Here is a 13,930-nt window from a genome sequence, read left to right on the forward strand (position 1 = left end):
ATCAAACTAACACAACGTTTATGTTAATTTTTTTCTCAATAAAGCTGGCAGGGGCCGGCGGGGCAGAAGAGAGAATGAGGGCCATGAAAAGGGAAAAAGGGCATGTGCTGTGCTGGCAAATAAGAGTTTCTGTAACTGCCTATCGAATTTGGCAACCAAGGCAAAATGGAAATGTCTGACATGCAAAAGTTAGAAGATTACTACATGCATCTTCTCATATTTGGTCAGTAATTTCAAACATGGTATATAATTTACTTTCAAAATACCAATTTAATAAGTAAGAAATACTTTCATCTTAGCTAATCTATGAACAACATTCAATCTTTACAGGGATACAATAATAGCTAATTCTTGTACAGTGCTTAAGTACTTTACATATAATAATCCAGTTAATCCTGCATAACCCTTTGAAGTGGGTGCTCATTTTTTTTTTTAAGATTTATTTTAGAGAGAGAGAGAATGAGGGGTGGGGAGGGGCAGAGGTTGAGGGAGAGAGAGAGGGAAAAGCAGGCTCCCCACTGAGCAGAAAGCCTAACGTGGGGCTCAATCCAAGGACCCAGAGATCCAACCTGAGGTAGGTTAAGATGCTTAACTGCTTACCCGACTGAGCCAAACAGGCGCCTCTGGAGTGGGTGCTCTTGCATTTGCATTTTACATATGGGACAACTGAGGCAGAGAAAGGTTAAGTGACCAAAGCAAGTTTAATAAAGACAGAGCCAAAATTTGAAATGAGGCATTCGGGCTGCAGAGTCTCAGCTCTTAGCTTTAAACAGCCTGTCAAGAAGACACAGTTTTTACTTTTGAAATGCAAATCCCAGTCATGAGCAATAGAGAAACAACACAATAGGAGTCAGAAGGTCTAATTTCTATTCCCAGGGGCTCCTGGGTGGCTCAGTGGGTGAAAGCCTCTGCCCTCAGCTCAGGTCATGATCTCAGGGTCCTGGGATTGAGCCCCACATCGGGCTCTTGGCTCGGCAGGGAGCCTGCTTCCCCCTCCCCCTCTGCCTGCCTCTCTGCCTGCTTGTGATCTCTCTCTCTGTCAAATAAATAAAATCTTTAAAAAACAATAATAATTTCTATTCCCAGGTCTGCCCCTTACAGGGGTAGGTTTAGAGGAAATCATTTGATTCCTGTGGGACTGTATTTTAACTAATTTGTTAAGTGGGGACAGAAGTAATTGTCTAGTCTATCTCACTGGCTTGCTTTGAGAATCAACTGAGAGGGTGCTTATAAGCCCTGTGCAAAGCACCCCCCCCCCCACCACACACAAAAACCCTGGGGTGCCTGGCTGGCTGAGTTGCTGGAGCATGCAACTCTTATAGGGTTGTAGGTTCAAGGCCCACATTGGGTACAGAGAGCACTTAAAAATAAAATCTTTAGGGGAGCCTGGGTGGCTCTGTGGGTTAAAGCCTCTGCCTTTGGCTCAGGTCATGATCCCAGGTTCCTGGGATGGAGCCCCGCATCGGGCTCTCTGCTCAGCAGGAGGCCTGCTTCCCTTCCTCTCTCTCTGCCTACTTGTGATCTCTGTCTGGCAAATAAATAATAAATTAAAAAAATATATTTAAAAAAAATAAAATCTTTAAAAGAAAATTTTTTTTTTATTTAAAAAAAATCCAGTGCAAAGCACTAGGTGAGTTATGGTGGCTGAGTTTAGGTCTGTCTTTACATTGCTCACGCACGTAGCATCTGCTCTCTGAAAATAAAAGGAACTCAATATCAATAGATATTTGTTAAATGAATGGTTTCAGAGATCACTTCAAATCTAATTTATTCTGGATTTGAACACACAACCAAAAGTTCACTGAGGCCAACTCTAACGAGGTTTTCCAAACATCCCTCAGTTCTTCCCATAGATTCAGTGGAGTTATTCCACTGGGGAAAAAAATTATGCCTTTTCAAAGGCTGCCTAACAGTCATTCTTAGATGCACTGTTCTAAAAAACACAGCTGCTTCTAGTATCTCAGAGCATAAGTACTGTGGGAAAATGTGTGCTGTCAGCAACTGAGTTTCAGCATTGTGATAAAACACTTAGCCGATGGATCACTCCGCATTTTCATCCTCCAGCACACAGAGCACAGTATTTCTGTTAAGCAGACCTCTCCCCAGCTTATATATGTACCTGTTTGTTTGTACAAGGAACCAAGGAGAACTGCAGTGTGCACTTCAGTACTCCTTATTGGCCTCTCTCACTGATCTAACCTTCCCCCTGCCGATCCTCTCTTAAAAAGGATTTCCTCAGCAGAGTTCAACTGTGAAAATAATGACTAAATAAACAAATGGCAACATACTCATTCTCAGAACTATTATGAAGTTATCAGGTAGGGGGTAGAGCAGAGAACGATCAGTAATCTGTTACCGTTTTATTGAGACATCCAAATCTTTTAAGCAGTCCACAATTGTGCTTCTGTGCCTCTGTACTGCGTTATGATCTGTCTGCACCGTCTTCAACAAAGATGTCAAAGCTACATATCTGGATGGAACAAAGTTGAAATGAAATGAAATGTAAAATTCAGGATAGTTCTTCTCTACTTAAATAATGACAAAGAAGATGTCTAATGACTATATATCTTTAAATATTTAAAAGTCAAGACAGAATTAGTGTAATAGTAACACCTTAAAGGCATAAAAGACACTACAATCTTAAGTAGTGGTAATCACGAGAATTTATTAGATTTGCATTCATGGTCAAGTCCACTTAAACTTCTAAAAGTGACTGATTCCATTCTTCCAAATTCTCCCAAGTAGTACAACAAAACAAGCATATAGTACGCCTTTCCTTAGCCCCAAAACACAAGAGGAAATTATTTCAATGGTACCATTTGTATTTTCTTTGTTTTTATTTGATACTGGTACCAAAACTGCCCCTGTAAAAATCTGAGTTTAAGATTCAAATATTTAAAAATTCTTTTAGAAGGAGGAGATAATTCAGGGTACCACAATGATTATTTACACATTTTTAAATGCTCACATAAGAAAGAATATTTTCTCCTGATTAAAACGGGAAAAAGGGTGAAGATATAATACATGAAGGAAAGTAATAAAATAAAATACTTAATAAATTAATCTACTTAAAAAAATTAGCTGGAGTTCACAAACACATTCCAGGTCTGCAGTGCAAAATGTTACTTTTTTCTTCTTAATTTAGAGCTGAGGTCAGCAAGCCACAGCTTCTACCTACAAGACTCTAGCCCTATCCTGCATGGTTCTATAAATGAATTTTTATTGGAACACAACCACTCACTACTTACATAGTCTATGACTGCTTTCATACCAAGACACAGGATTTTGAATAGTTGCCAGAGAGACCCTAAGGCCCACAGAGCCTAAAATAGTGACCATCTGATCCTTCACAGAAAAAGTCTGCTGACTCCTAATGCTGACAGTTGTAAACCAAAGTAAAAGTTAAGTCATGAGCCAAATCCTCAAATTCTTTACAAAACAGTAGCTTTAAGTTTTAAAATTTAAAAATAAAAATCCTGAGTTGAAGTTCTAGAAAAGTCACTCAGTACATATGCGATCTTGAGCAAAATCACTCTTGAAAACACTGAGTTTCTAATACCAAGATACAAGATATTTTCCAGTTGACTTACCTAATATTCTTGTCATTGTTCAATAAGAAACGACCAAGGATGTTTATGGCTAAGACCTAAAGAGAAATAACACAGGTTAAAAATCTAATAAAATTAAACATTTATGTTGTATAAGGATCACCTCCTGACCCCTGATGGTACAAACTATTTAAAGGTGATAGTTGATACTTCTATAGATGGCTAGCAAAAAACAAAAATGAAACAAAACAAAAATCTGAGGGCAAACTCATAAAATCATACTCTTTCAAAAGTAATTGCTAGAAGATTATGTTTTAAAGTTTTTATACTGTTAGTGGAAGAATAATATTGGCACAGCCTCACTGGAGAAAATTCTGGCAATTATACATATTTTAAACATCTCCTCTGCTTCAACAATTCCACTTATAGAAATTTATCTGAAAAACACACTTGCACATATGCACAAGAATCTACTACAACACTATTTGTAATCACAAATGACTGGGACATGCTAAGTGTCCATTAATAGCAAGTTTGCTAGGTACACTATAGCACATCCACACAACGGAGTATCACGCAGCCATTAGGGTTCTGACACATACTATAACATGGATGAACCTTGAAGACTTTATGCTAACTGAAATAAACCAACTACAAAAGGACAATACTCTATGATTCCACTTTTATGAGTTATCAAGAATAGTCAAATTCAGAAAAAGAAAGTGGAATGATGGTTGCCAGGCACTGAAGACAGGAAATAATGGAGTTATTGTTTAATGGGTACAAAGTTTCTGTTTGGGAAGACAAAAAAGTTCAGAAGATACATGGTGGTACTGGTTGCAAAAGTGAATTACTTAATGCCACTGAACTACAGACTTAAAAATGGTTAACTTTTATATTATGTATATTCCACCATTTTTTTTTAAATGAGAATGGTCTCTATACATGAATATGGACTAATTCCAAGATAATGTTAGGTGAAAAGAGTAAGGTGCAGGACAATCTATACAATATGTTATCATTTTGCTTGAAAGGGAGGGAGAGGAAGAGAACTAACCTAAATTACTTTGGTTAAGTTATCTAGATACTGGAACGATAAGGACAAAAAGAACTGTATACATTTAAATACTGGACTGTATTTAGTAAACCTGTTTCTTACAAGGCTACGAACTAGCGATTCTTATATCATTAAGTGATTGAAAAAATGAATAAATTCATGAATAAATTCCTCCTTACAGAGGAATTACAATTATTTAATGAGGAAAAAATGAGGCAAATAGAAAAGTGTCACTGGAACACCACCCTAATAACTACTGTAGAAAAGATTCTCTGATGGAGGGGCACCTGGGTGGCTCAGTGGGTTAAGCCTCTGCCTTCGGTTCAGGTCATGGTCTCAGGGTCCTTGGATTGAGCCCCTCATCGGGCTCTCTGCTCAGCAGGGAGCCTGCTTCCCCCTCTCTCTCTGCCTGCCTCTCTGCCTACTTGTGATCTCTGTCTGTCAAACACATAAATAAAATCTTAAAAAAAAAAAATTCTTGGATGGATACTAAAATGGGTGGGCAAAAAGTCTGAGAACAGGGTGTTTGCAAAGTCTCAAAGTATCTTCCTCAAACTATTTTTAATCGCAAATGAAAAAATAACAATACAGTGGAGAGACACAACAGACACCACCTTAACCAAATGACCAAGGTTAATATCACCAGTAATGAAACAAACAGAAAGCATGTCTCTCCTGATAGGATACTGAGAAGGGCACATCACTTCTGTGGTAGTCTTGCCAAAAAAGCATAACCTCAGTCTAATCATGAGAAAACTTCAGAGAGAGCCAAACTAAGGAACATTCTACGAAGTAACTGATCAGTACTCTTCAAAAGTGTCAAAGTCATGAAAGGCACAGAAAGACGGAGGAATTGCCTCAGACTGGAGGGCACTAAGGAGACATGACAAATACAAGTGGAATCGAAGATCAGCTCCTCAAACAGAAAAATGGCATAAGTAGAAAAATTGGTGGAAGCTGACTAAATTCTGTAATTTAGCATGATACCAATATTAACTCCTTAATTTTGATAATTGTCTCTAGTTATGCATGATGTTAATATTAGGGGAAACTGAGTGAAGAGTATGTGCAAGCTCTAAACTATTTTTGCAACTTTTCTGTAAGTCTAAAATTACTGCCAAAAGTTTCAAAAGGTGAGGAAGAGAAGAAATACATGTGTACAGACACATTTTCAGATTTCTGAAAAAATACATGAGGAAAGGGTAACCATATTCCCCACTAGGAGAACATGAAAGCTACAGGAAGACATTTCCCTCCCTACACACCTTTGGTACTGTTTTAGTTTTTTTACTTTAAGTGTACATTTCTTTAAAAAAAAAAACCACAAATATTTAAGAAAAACAAAGTAACTCAAATATGATGTCTTATTTGGAGTGATGAATACAATTCAAATCATGGCTCTAATAAAAAGCTTATTTTGAAATGTTTCCTTCACTCAACAGTATCTGTATATCTAACTATACCTGAGAGCTCCCAAACTTTATTGTAATCAATATTAAAAGCCTTCAATGGAGGGAATGATACTTCAGATCCCAAAACACAGCATTATACATTCCACATCACTTTCCTAAAGTTAATTTCCAAATGCAATTCATTTCTACAGTACTCAAGCCTAAGTTATTTATTCTAATTGAAATGTTTAGGGAAAGATTTAAAAAGACTTACTCGCAGTCCACTCTCTGACTTAATATCCATGATAGTCAAAACCGTTTCATAAAGAATAGCATTTCCTACATTTTTACTAGTCTCCGTATTTGTGGCAACCTGAAAAGTCACAAGTGGGCAGTACATTAGTGATAAAATAACACTTTCAAAAAATATCCAGAGGTAACAAGAGACAGTTTGTGAATGATTACAGCCACCAATGAGGAGACACAAATAAATACTGCTCCATCTAACCACCATCATTCTACTCCCACTACACTACAATGAAGATTTTATACAACACAGACTGAGTCTACTCACCTGTGCTAATATATCATTCATAGCTTCACTTGAGTCATCATCATTTCGTCCTAAAATTCTTAATAACCGCAAAATTCGTACCTAATGTGCAAAATATGATTAGTGTCAACAAATTACACCTGGCACAAAGGAACTTACTTGGTATAAACTCAAATAACTTAAATGAAGTCTCAGATCTCATTAGAAATGGTCAAAATTCAAACAGAAGAATTTTAAACATTATCTTTAGAGAAGTAGTAAATACTTCTAAGTCTGAATGAGGTAATTAGACAACCCACACTTCATCACTCCACAGCTAAAGGATACCACCACCTACAAAGCTTTAGTATATTGATAAGTCAAGTCTCTATGCGATAGATATTACACAGTACAACTCTAATTTTATTTTATTAATGCAGTACAGAACTGTCACTATTCACTTATTAATGTAATTTGTTTAATCAGTTAATTATCAAATTCCTACTGACATAAACTTAAGAGGAAAGAAACAATTTATTCCAAAGGTATTAAATTCATTTCTCCAAAATTTTCTTTCAACCTCACCTGCAAAAAGGGGTCACTGATACCAGAAACATCATGTTCTGGTGAGTATCCCGACATGATGAGGTTCTTTAGAATACGAACTAATTGGGGCACAAGCTGCAGAGAAGAAAAATGCATCAAACAAACAGTGAACATCGAAGAATTTCTCATGAATAGGCAGGTAATTTGCCTAATTAAAAAGGGGGGCAAGGGTCTGAATCCAAGAAAATTCTACTGATACCATACGCTGGTATACTGCTGATGCTTGATAAACAGAACTTAAGAGTACCTAGGCCAGGAACTCAAGACGGAATATGTATTTTATCTGAATTAAAAACAAATGACGCTTTTACCCTAGAGTTATATATGCAAAGAGACTACAAGTAATAGGAGGTCAGAAAGCCTGTGGGAATCAAGTCAAACAGATGTCTACAGGGCACGCTGCATTTCTACTTCTACAGAACTTGACATATCTCGGTAACACAAACATGTTCGGTTTTTATTCACTCAAACATTTGAATATAAAACATTATCACCAAAAAATACTGGTAATTTTATTAAAATTACAGTTTTAAGATATACTATCTCAAACAGAGAAAAAACTTAAGACAAGGCTAGTTCTATTCTTTTCCAACAAACAACAGGGAATCCAAAAGCCTCCAACATTGACCAAGTGGAAAAGACACATAAAAAAATTGTACTTTTCACCTTAAGAAGATAGCAAGGCCGTGAATAATTTCCTTTCCCTATTCTTAACTCATAAGATACAATTTTCGGTAAAATTTTATTTCAGCACTTAATTATACACACTTTGTTGCCTACTTGGTCTCATCTTGTTAATGAAACTATGTATTCCTTATGGTCGGAATTCTCCTCTTGCCCTTCCTTTACTTTGTCCACTAGAGTCATAACATATAGTAGAGGCAATTTTATGGCTAAGCTGAACTTCAAAGTATTTTTTTCAAATGCTTCAAATGTTATTAAGCACTTAATCTTAAACCCTGTTCCAAAATGTGCCCCACAATGGGAACTTTTCTGGGCTCCAACTAAAAACTCAATTTAGCTACATAAACAATTCTATCACCTAAAATTAAGAAAACAAGTGTCCAAAGTGAAGCAAATCACATCTCTTTTGGAGGCGATCAGAACAGCCCCAACCAATTTGCTGCAACTCAATGACTTTTTCTCACTGTGTTCTGGCTCTGTTCCTCCTTATGCCTCAACTTTAAAAGGGGATCAAGATCAAAACAAAGGCCAAGGAATGCACTCACAACACTGAGGCCACTTTTCAATATGAGAATATAATCTGTATGGATTTAAAGAAGTTCGGCTGTAACACTTCAGAATTAGGTGATTCATAAGCCATTTAAACAAAATTCTAACTTGGACAACTCCAAGATTAAAACAAACCTAAGTTACGGTGACCTGTAAATTCTAAACAGAATCCCCATTAAATCTGTCAACTGTGGACAGATTTGTATTAGTGGGAAGAATAATATAAATTTGTAAACTGCTTTTAACATGTAATAAAGCCGGGATCACCTAGTTACCAGGCTCTGCACAAAAAGTGGCTCAGCCTGCATACTTCCCAATGGCCTCCTTTTTTGTACTACACATATCCCTAATTACCTGTTTAACCTGATTTCTTAGAGAAGTCTTTTTTCCTTGGGCTACTAAATTCACAAATTTTTTTATTCACGGACACAAGACCAGCACACCGCATAAAATTGTCCTGGGACAAAAAGCACAAATGCCTAAATGTTTAGCAGACAAATTCTTGGAACCCAGCTTTATTTTTCAGACAAAAACGCAAGTCACTAAAACTTATGACAAGACAAACAAGATAAGATGACAAAGGGAAACGCTGCAGCCATGAAAATCAGTTGATGCCCACCCACTCTATCCCATAATCCTTTAATATCCCAAAACTTCCAGGAAAGAGTAAGTGCAGGTAAGGGAGAAATAAAAGCTCTAAGTCTGGACTGAGAGCTCAGAAGTACATACAGAGCTTTTTATAAAGTATGAGGTTACCCACACATGATTCTAAAATATCTACTTCAAAAAGAAGCAGTGTTTTGTGCCAAGGCTCCAAACTGATCTGGAATTGCCATCACCAAAGCCACTGGGAAACTGTTCAAAGTTTCTCAAGTGAATATGAAGAAAAGGCAGAGAAGGAGGCTTAGAATTCAGGAAAGGCTGCAACTGAAATCCAAGGCTGACTTTGGAGTGAAGAGTTTAAGTGACAAGACAAAAACTGGACTCGGGAGTTAGCCAAAAATGCTAAAACAAATAACTCATAGTATTAAGCACAGCTTCAGCATTAGTTTATTTTTTAAAAAGCTACATTTGTGGATGGATGCACAAAAGCTACTAAGGACCTAATGCCAGCATGCACCATCTAAAAGAGGGTTAATTCTTACCTTTTCATTCTAACATACAGCAGGATTCCAAACAGACAACAGGAACAAAACATACAAAGCAAGCATTAGGGACAGATACAGGCCTCATACTATTTTACAATAATTTAATCAAGACATGAACATCTAAGAAGAAAAAAAAATCAAAAAAATAAATGCTATTAGAGCCTCGTTAGATCTAAAATACAAAATAAGCCCCATTTATCGAGTGATCAGCACTTTAAAAAGGAATTAAATGCATGTAACTACCCAAAGTACAGTTTTTCCCAGGCATCCTTACTACCGTCTTCTAAAAGCCAGTGAAAAAAGCAAAAATTTCCACTTTAGAATGCTGTAAGAAAGAGAGGGGGGAACCTAAGAGAGCTAGACTTCAGTTACCAGAGTCAAGAGTCTAAAATGAACAGAAGGTGACCCTGTGTTACATAAAAGTAACGTAAAACTTCACTTTGCAGGTTTCACCTTAAACAAAATAAATTAACTGCCTTTAAAAACACACACCGCATCACCCACCCATACACACACAGGCGCGCGCACATGCATGCATGCACACAATTCCTGTTTGTAATTTGACCTCAAGTTACATTTCCTGTCTTCAATGTGAAAACAGCAGATAAAGCACATGAGAGACTGGTAGGTGTGCCAACACTGAGAGACTTCTATTATGAAAGGGAAAACACTGTACTACTGCCAGTTCTTTTATGCCTAAATCGGGCTTCCAGCCCTACCACACAGCAGGGCTGGTCAAGTCCTTTATTCAGCTCCATAACTTCCTTTCAAAAGAAAATTCCTAAGTGAGGAAATCATGTACTCTTCAGGAAAATTGTTTTTCAATCAAGAAAGGCTTAGGCATACAGAATGGTACCTACCTTTCTGAAATGTGCAAGCATGTCTGGGCTTCGTTCACACATTTCTGTGAGGAGGACTACAGATGTGTGAAGGACACCTGAAAGATAAGAGCAAATGAAAACTAAAATGAGGCTGTATGTTATTCAACTCCACAGAATAGGGCTTTGAGTTCTGCAGGTCAATTCCAAAAAGATAGTTGCTACTTTTGTTTTTAATCTCCCAAAGAAGCTAAGCACTGAGGTGAATACAAAGGAAATATTAAACAGACGCCTGGTCAACTCAGTTAAATCAGAATATTTTAAACTATGTAACCAAGATAACTGCTAAAAAATGATAACCAACACACGTGTCTCTCCATCTGAGCCTATCCGTAAGGAAATACTCACAGTCACTATAAGCTAGGTATCATCTGCCCTGTACTTATTAAAGAGCTGTTAGCTGAGATCTGATCATTCAAAAAGGAAAAATCTTAAAAAAAACTTTTAAATTTCCAGATAAAATGAATCAAAACTCCAAGGTAATTATGGATGACAAAGTAAATACACTTGTTCCAGAGTAAAAAGAATCTCACAATAGTTTCCACTACTAAAAAGTAAGTACCCTACCACTCATTTGTCCAACAAATTTACTTTGAGCCTTCCAGGCACAGGACTGAATTAATCACATTAAATATACCTTACCATTTTTTCTCTTAACATTTAGTAGGACAAATGAATTTTCTTTACTCAGAACTTGTTTCACTGACTTCAAAATAAGAATAAAAGTATGGGAAAAAATTGCCACGTTCCATTTAGTTTCTCTCAAGTTTTATATAAATATATCTAAGTACCCATTAAAATTCCTGTTACAAGTAACCTAAAGGATTTTCATAAATTTTATACTCCTACCACAAAGTAATAAAAATATGTATTTTTTTTTTCTAGGGCAAGATAGCTAGGAAATCAAAGTGTTTTAGATATGAAAATCAAGGCTAGGATCATTTGTACATTACACTGAGTATTAGTAACTTAACATAATATTTTTAATATAGTAAAAGAGGACTGAAAATGGAAACCAAGTTTACTATGAAGGAATCAATCTCTAATTATAAAAGTAGGATTGGAGAAAAGTGAGACTTGACCCATCAACCCTTCCTGGCAAAGTGTCTAAGCACAGCAAAAAGGCAAGTCCACTGCACTCAAAGAGAAAGCCAAAACTCCCTGAAGCCCTTTCTCTTTCCTGCTTTCCCTCAGTACTTCACAAGCACATCCAAATCATATTACCATGGTTCTTTTCATTCAATAAATTTTTTGTTGCTGGTAAAAACATCTCCATAAGTTCAGGAACCTTCCTGATGACATGAACAGCACATAGCGCTGCCTATGAAGGAAAAGGAAAAAGATTTATTTCAACCAAGTCAGGGCAACCAGTCTTACAAAAAATACCAACAAAAGCCTTATCATTTAGTTCACCTTATGAAGAAAGAACAAAGAAGTGAGACATCAGATTTATTATATATTAACTGGTCAGGACTTTCTAATTTATACTATTTCATTAATGAGAACTCTTAGCTCAGCTGTCCCTTTGTTCATGTATTACTAAGTAAGTGGACAAACACTTCCTAGACTAGACCATGGTTAACATGCATTTATCAAACAAATTAAATATAACTTCTATGTTTTACAAAGTAAAAAATAAAGACTTCCATTTGTGATACTCATTCTTCTAAGATGACCAAAAGGTTTTATAAAAACACTATAAAATTTAAAGATACATTACTACTGTTAGTTTTAATAATACCTATTATCTTCCCCAATTCATTCTCTGCTGATATTAAGAAAATCATTTGATAATTAGCTAGTCTCTACTGAAGAAAAGATGGTGTTGGCTTGTTTGCTGGAAAAAAAGGTACAAAGACTGATTTTGATTACGCATATCAAAAGTACCCATAAATACTATTTGCTGGAGTAAAATACCACAAACAAAATAGATATAGTAACAAGAAAAGATTTCAGCTAATTCTTCCCAAGTTACATTTGGGGAAAAAAGTTTTTTTTTCCAATCCACAGAAGTGTTTTATTTCATGAAATAATGTACTTTTTGAACAAGAACAGCCCACTCATACTTTAAAAGAAAGCACTGACTTTGGTTCACAATCATCATCAACAGTCCATGATTCTAGAAAACAGCTTGGGCCTTGTCACACCATTAATGTGGCGGCACAGTGAATGACAACCAGGCAATAGTAAGTGTTTGCGTCTTCTAAGTTCTACATTTTACACCCTTTGTTTATGAAGGTTACAAGGTTCAAGCACAATTTTAAAAAACATAAATGTTTACATCAACATATAAAAGCAAGTAAGAGAATAAGATTATTGTCTTCCATTACTATTCCATTTAGACACACCAATTTATAAAGTATGTTCTAGATCATTCTCTAATAATTATGTAGGTCCCAATGGAACTGCATTTCCAGAGATTCAAAGTCACTCATACAAAGACATGGGCACTAATTATTAGGACAAAAGTAAATTCTTAAAGTTCTGTTCATTATCACTCTATTTAGTACTGTTTAGAATCTCGCAAATTAGGAAGTAATTAGGTATCTAGGATATCCAGTAACATTTGTTTGTTTATAAATCATTCCCTTGAAAAACGGAAAATTAAGAGAAGAATTAAAGTGTTCACAATTACCAACTGGAGTTAATTATTAATAATAAAAAAAAAAGACCTCCAAAAAAGTAGTATAAAGACAGATTTTGACTTACAAACACCTGATTCATATATAATCATTTAAAATATATCTACTGCCAAGAAAGATACGTTATATCATCATAAGAGCTCTCAAAAATAATTTGCCTTCCCATCTCCATAATAGTCCCTGATCCAAATGCAGACATTTGGTTTCATTAAAAGTTACCTTTTTTCTTAAGTAAGAATTGGAGGTTTTCAGGAGTTTCTCTACCTCTCCTGCAAGATCTCTGCACATCTCTGAAGAGCCCATACAGCCAAGGGTACAAAGTGCTAGCCCCTGTACATATTGCGTGCTATGATTAAGATCACTGCAAAAGAATGGAAAAAGGTAGAAATGAACATGCTTTTACTTGTGCTCCCCATACAGAAGCTTCACAATCTAATGAGGCAACTCTGAATGATTCACAATTTGTCCAATAAGAAAAATAATTAATAAGATTATTTGTTGCAAAAATATGTTTAACTTATTACAAATTACCAATACAGTGAACTGATTTACAGTGCCTCCTACAGGCTTACAACTCCGTGTTTCCAAATACCAAAGTAACAGAAATTCAGCAATATGTTATCCATTGAAGACAAACTACTTCAGAAAATTCAGCAAACCAATGAAAGTGAAAGCCAACAAAGACAGAAATGTGAAGCACAACTATATGTTTAGAAGATTTGGGGAGGCGCCTGGGTGGCTCAGTCAGTTAAGGGTCTGACTCTTCATTTCCCTCAGGTCATGATCTCAGGGTTGTGAAATCGAGCCCTGCACTGGGCTCCACACTGGGTGAGGAGCCCAATTAAGATTCTCTCTCTCTCCCTCCATTCCTCCTCCCCCTGCATGACACCCCCTT

At 36.2% G+C, this 13,930-nt stretch overlaps 1 protein-coding gene and 1 non-coding gene across 3 annotated transcripts in view; both read right to left on the minus strand.

Moving 5' to 3' along the window:
* AP1G1 (adaptor related protein complex 1 subunit gamma 1) overlaps positions 1-13,930 on the minus strand; it is a 78,203-nt gene that overhangs the window by 23,169 nt on the left and 41,104 nt on the right. The window contains exons 4-12 of one of the 2 annotated variants that reach the window (XM_032854020.1): positions 13,255-13,396; positions 11,618-11,714; positions 10,376-10,452; positions 9,513-9,521; positions 7,114-7,209; positions 6,571-6,651; positions 6,271-6,369; positions 3,591-3,646; positions 2,357-2,470 (exon numbers count right to left, since the gene is read on the minus strand). In XM_032854020.1, the coding sequence (XP_032709911.1) occupies positions 2,357-2,470; positions 3,591-3,646; positions 6,271-6,369; positions 6,571-6,651; positions 7,114-7,209; positions 9,513-9,521; positions 10,376-10,452; positions 11,618-11,714; positions 13,255-13,396 (771 nt within the window). The remainder of the gene's footprint in view (positions 1-2,356; positions 2,471-3,590; positions 3,647-6,270; positions 6,370-6,570; positions 6,652-7,113; positions 7,210-9,512; positions 9,522-10,375; positions 10,453-11,617; positions 11,715-13,254; positions 13,397-13,930) is intronic. The other variant, XM_032854019.1, reaches the window with a different exon arrangement.
* LOC116866018 lies at positions 1,986-2,070 on the minus strand. Its single transcript, XR_004382313.1, has one exon. It is a non-coding gene; the product is annotated as a small nucleolar RNA SNORD71 (small nucleolar RNA).

Source organism: Lontra canadensis, unplaced genomic scaffold, assembly GCF_010015895.1.
Source record: "Lontra canadensis isolate GAN:19392208 unplaced genomic scaffold, GSC_riverotter_1.0 scaffold8, whole genome shotgun sequence".
Lineage (NCBI taxonomy): Eukaryota > Metazoa > Chordata > Mammalia > Carnivora > Mustelidae > Lontra > Lontra canadensis.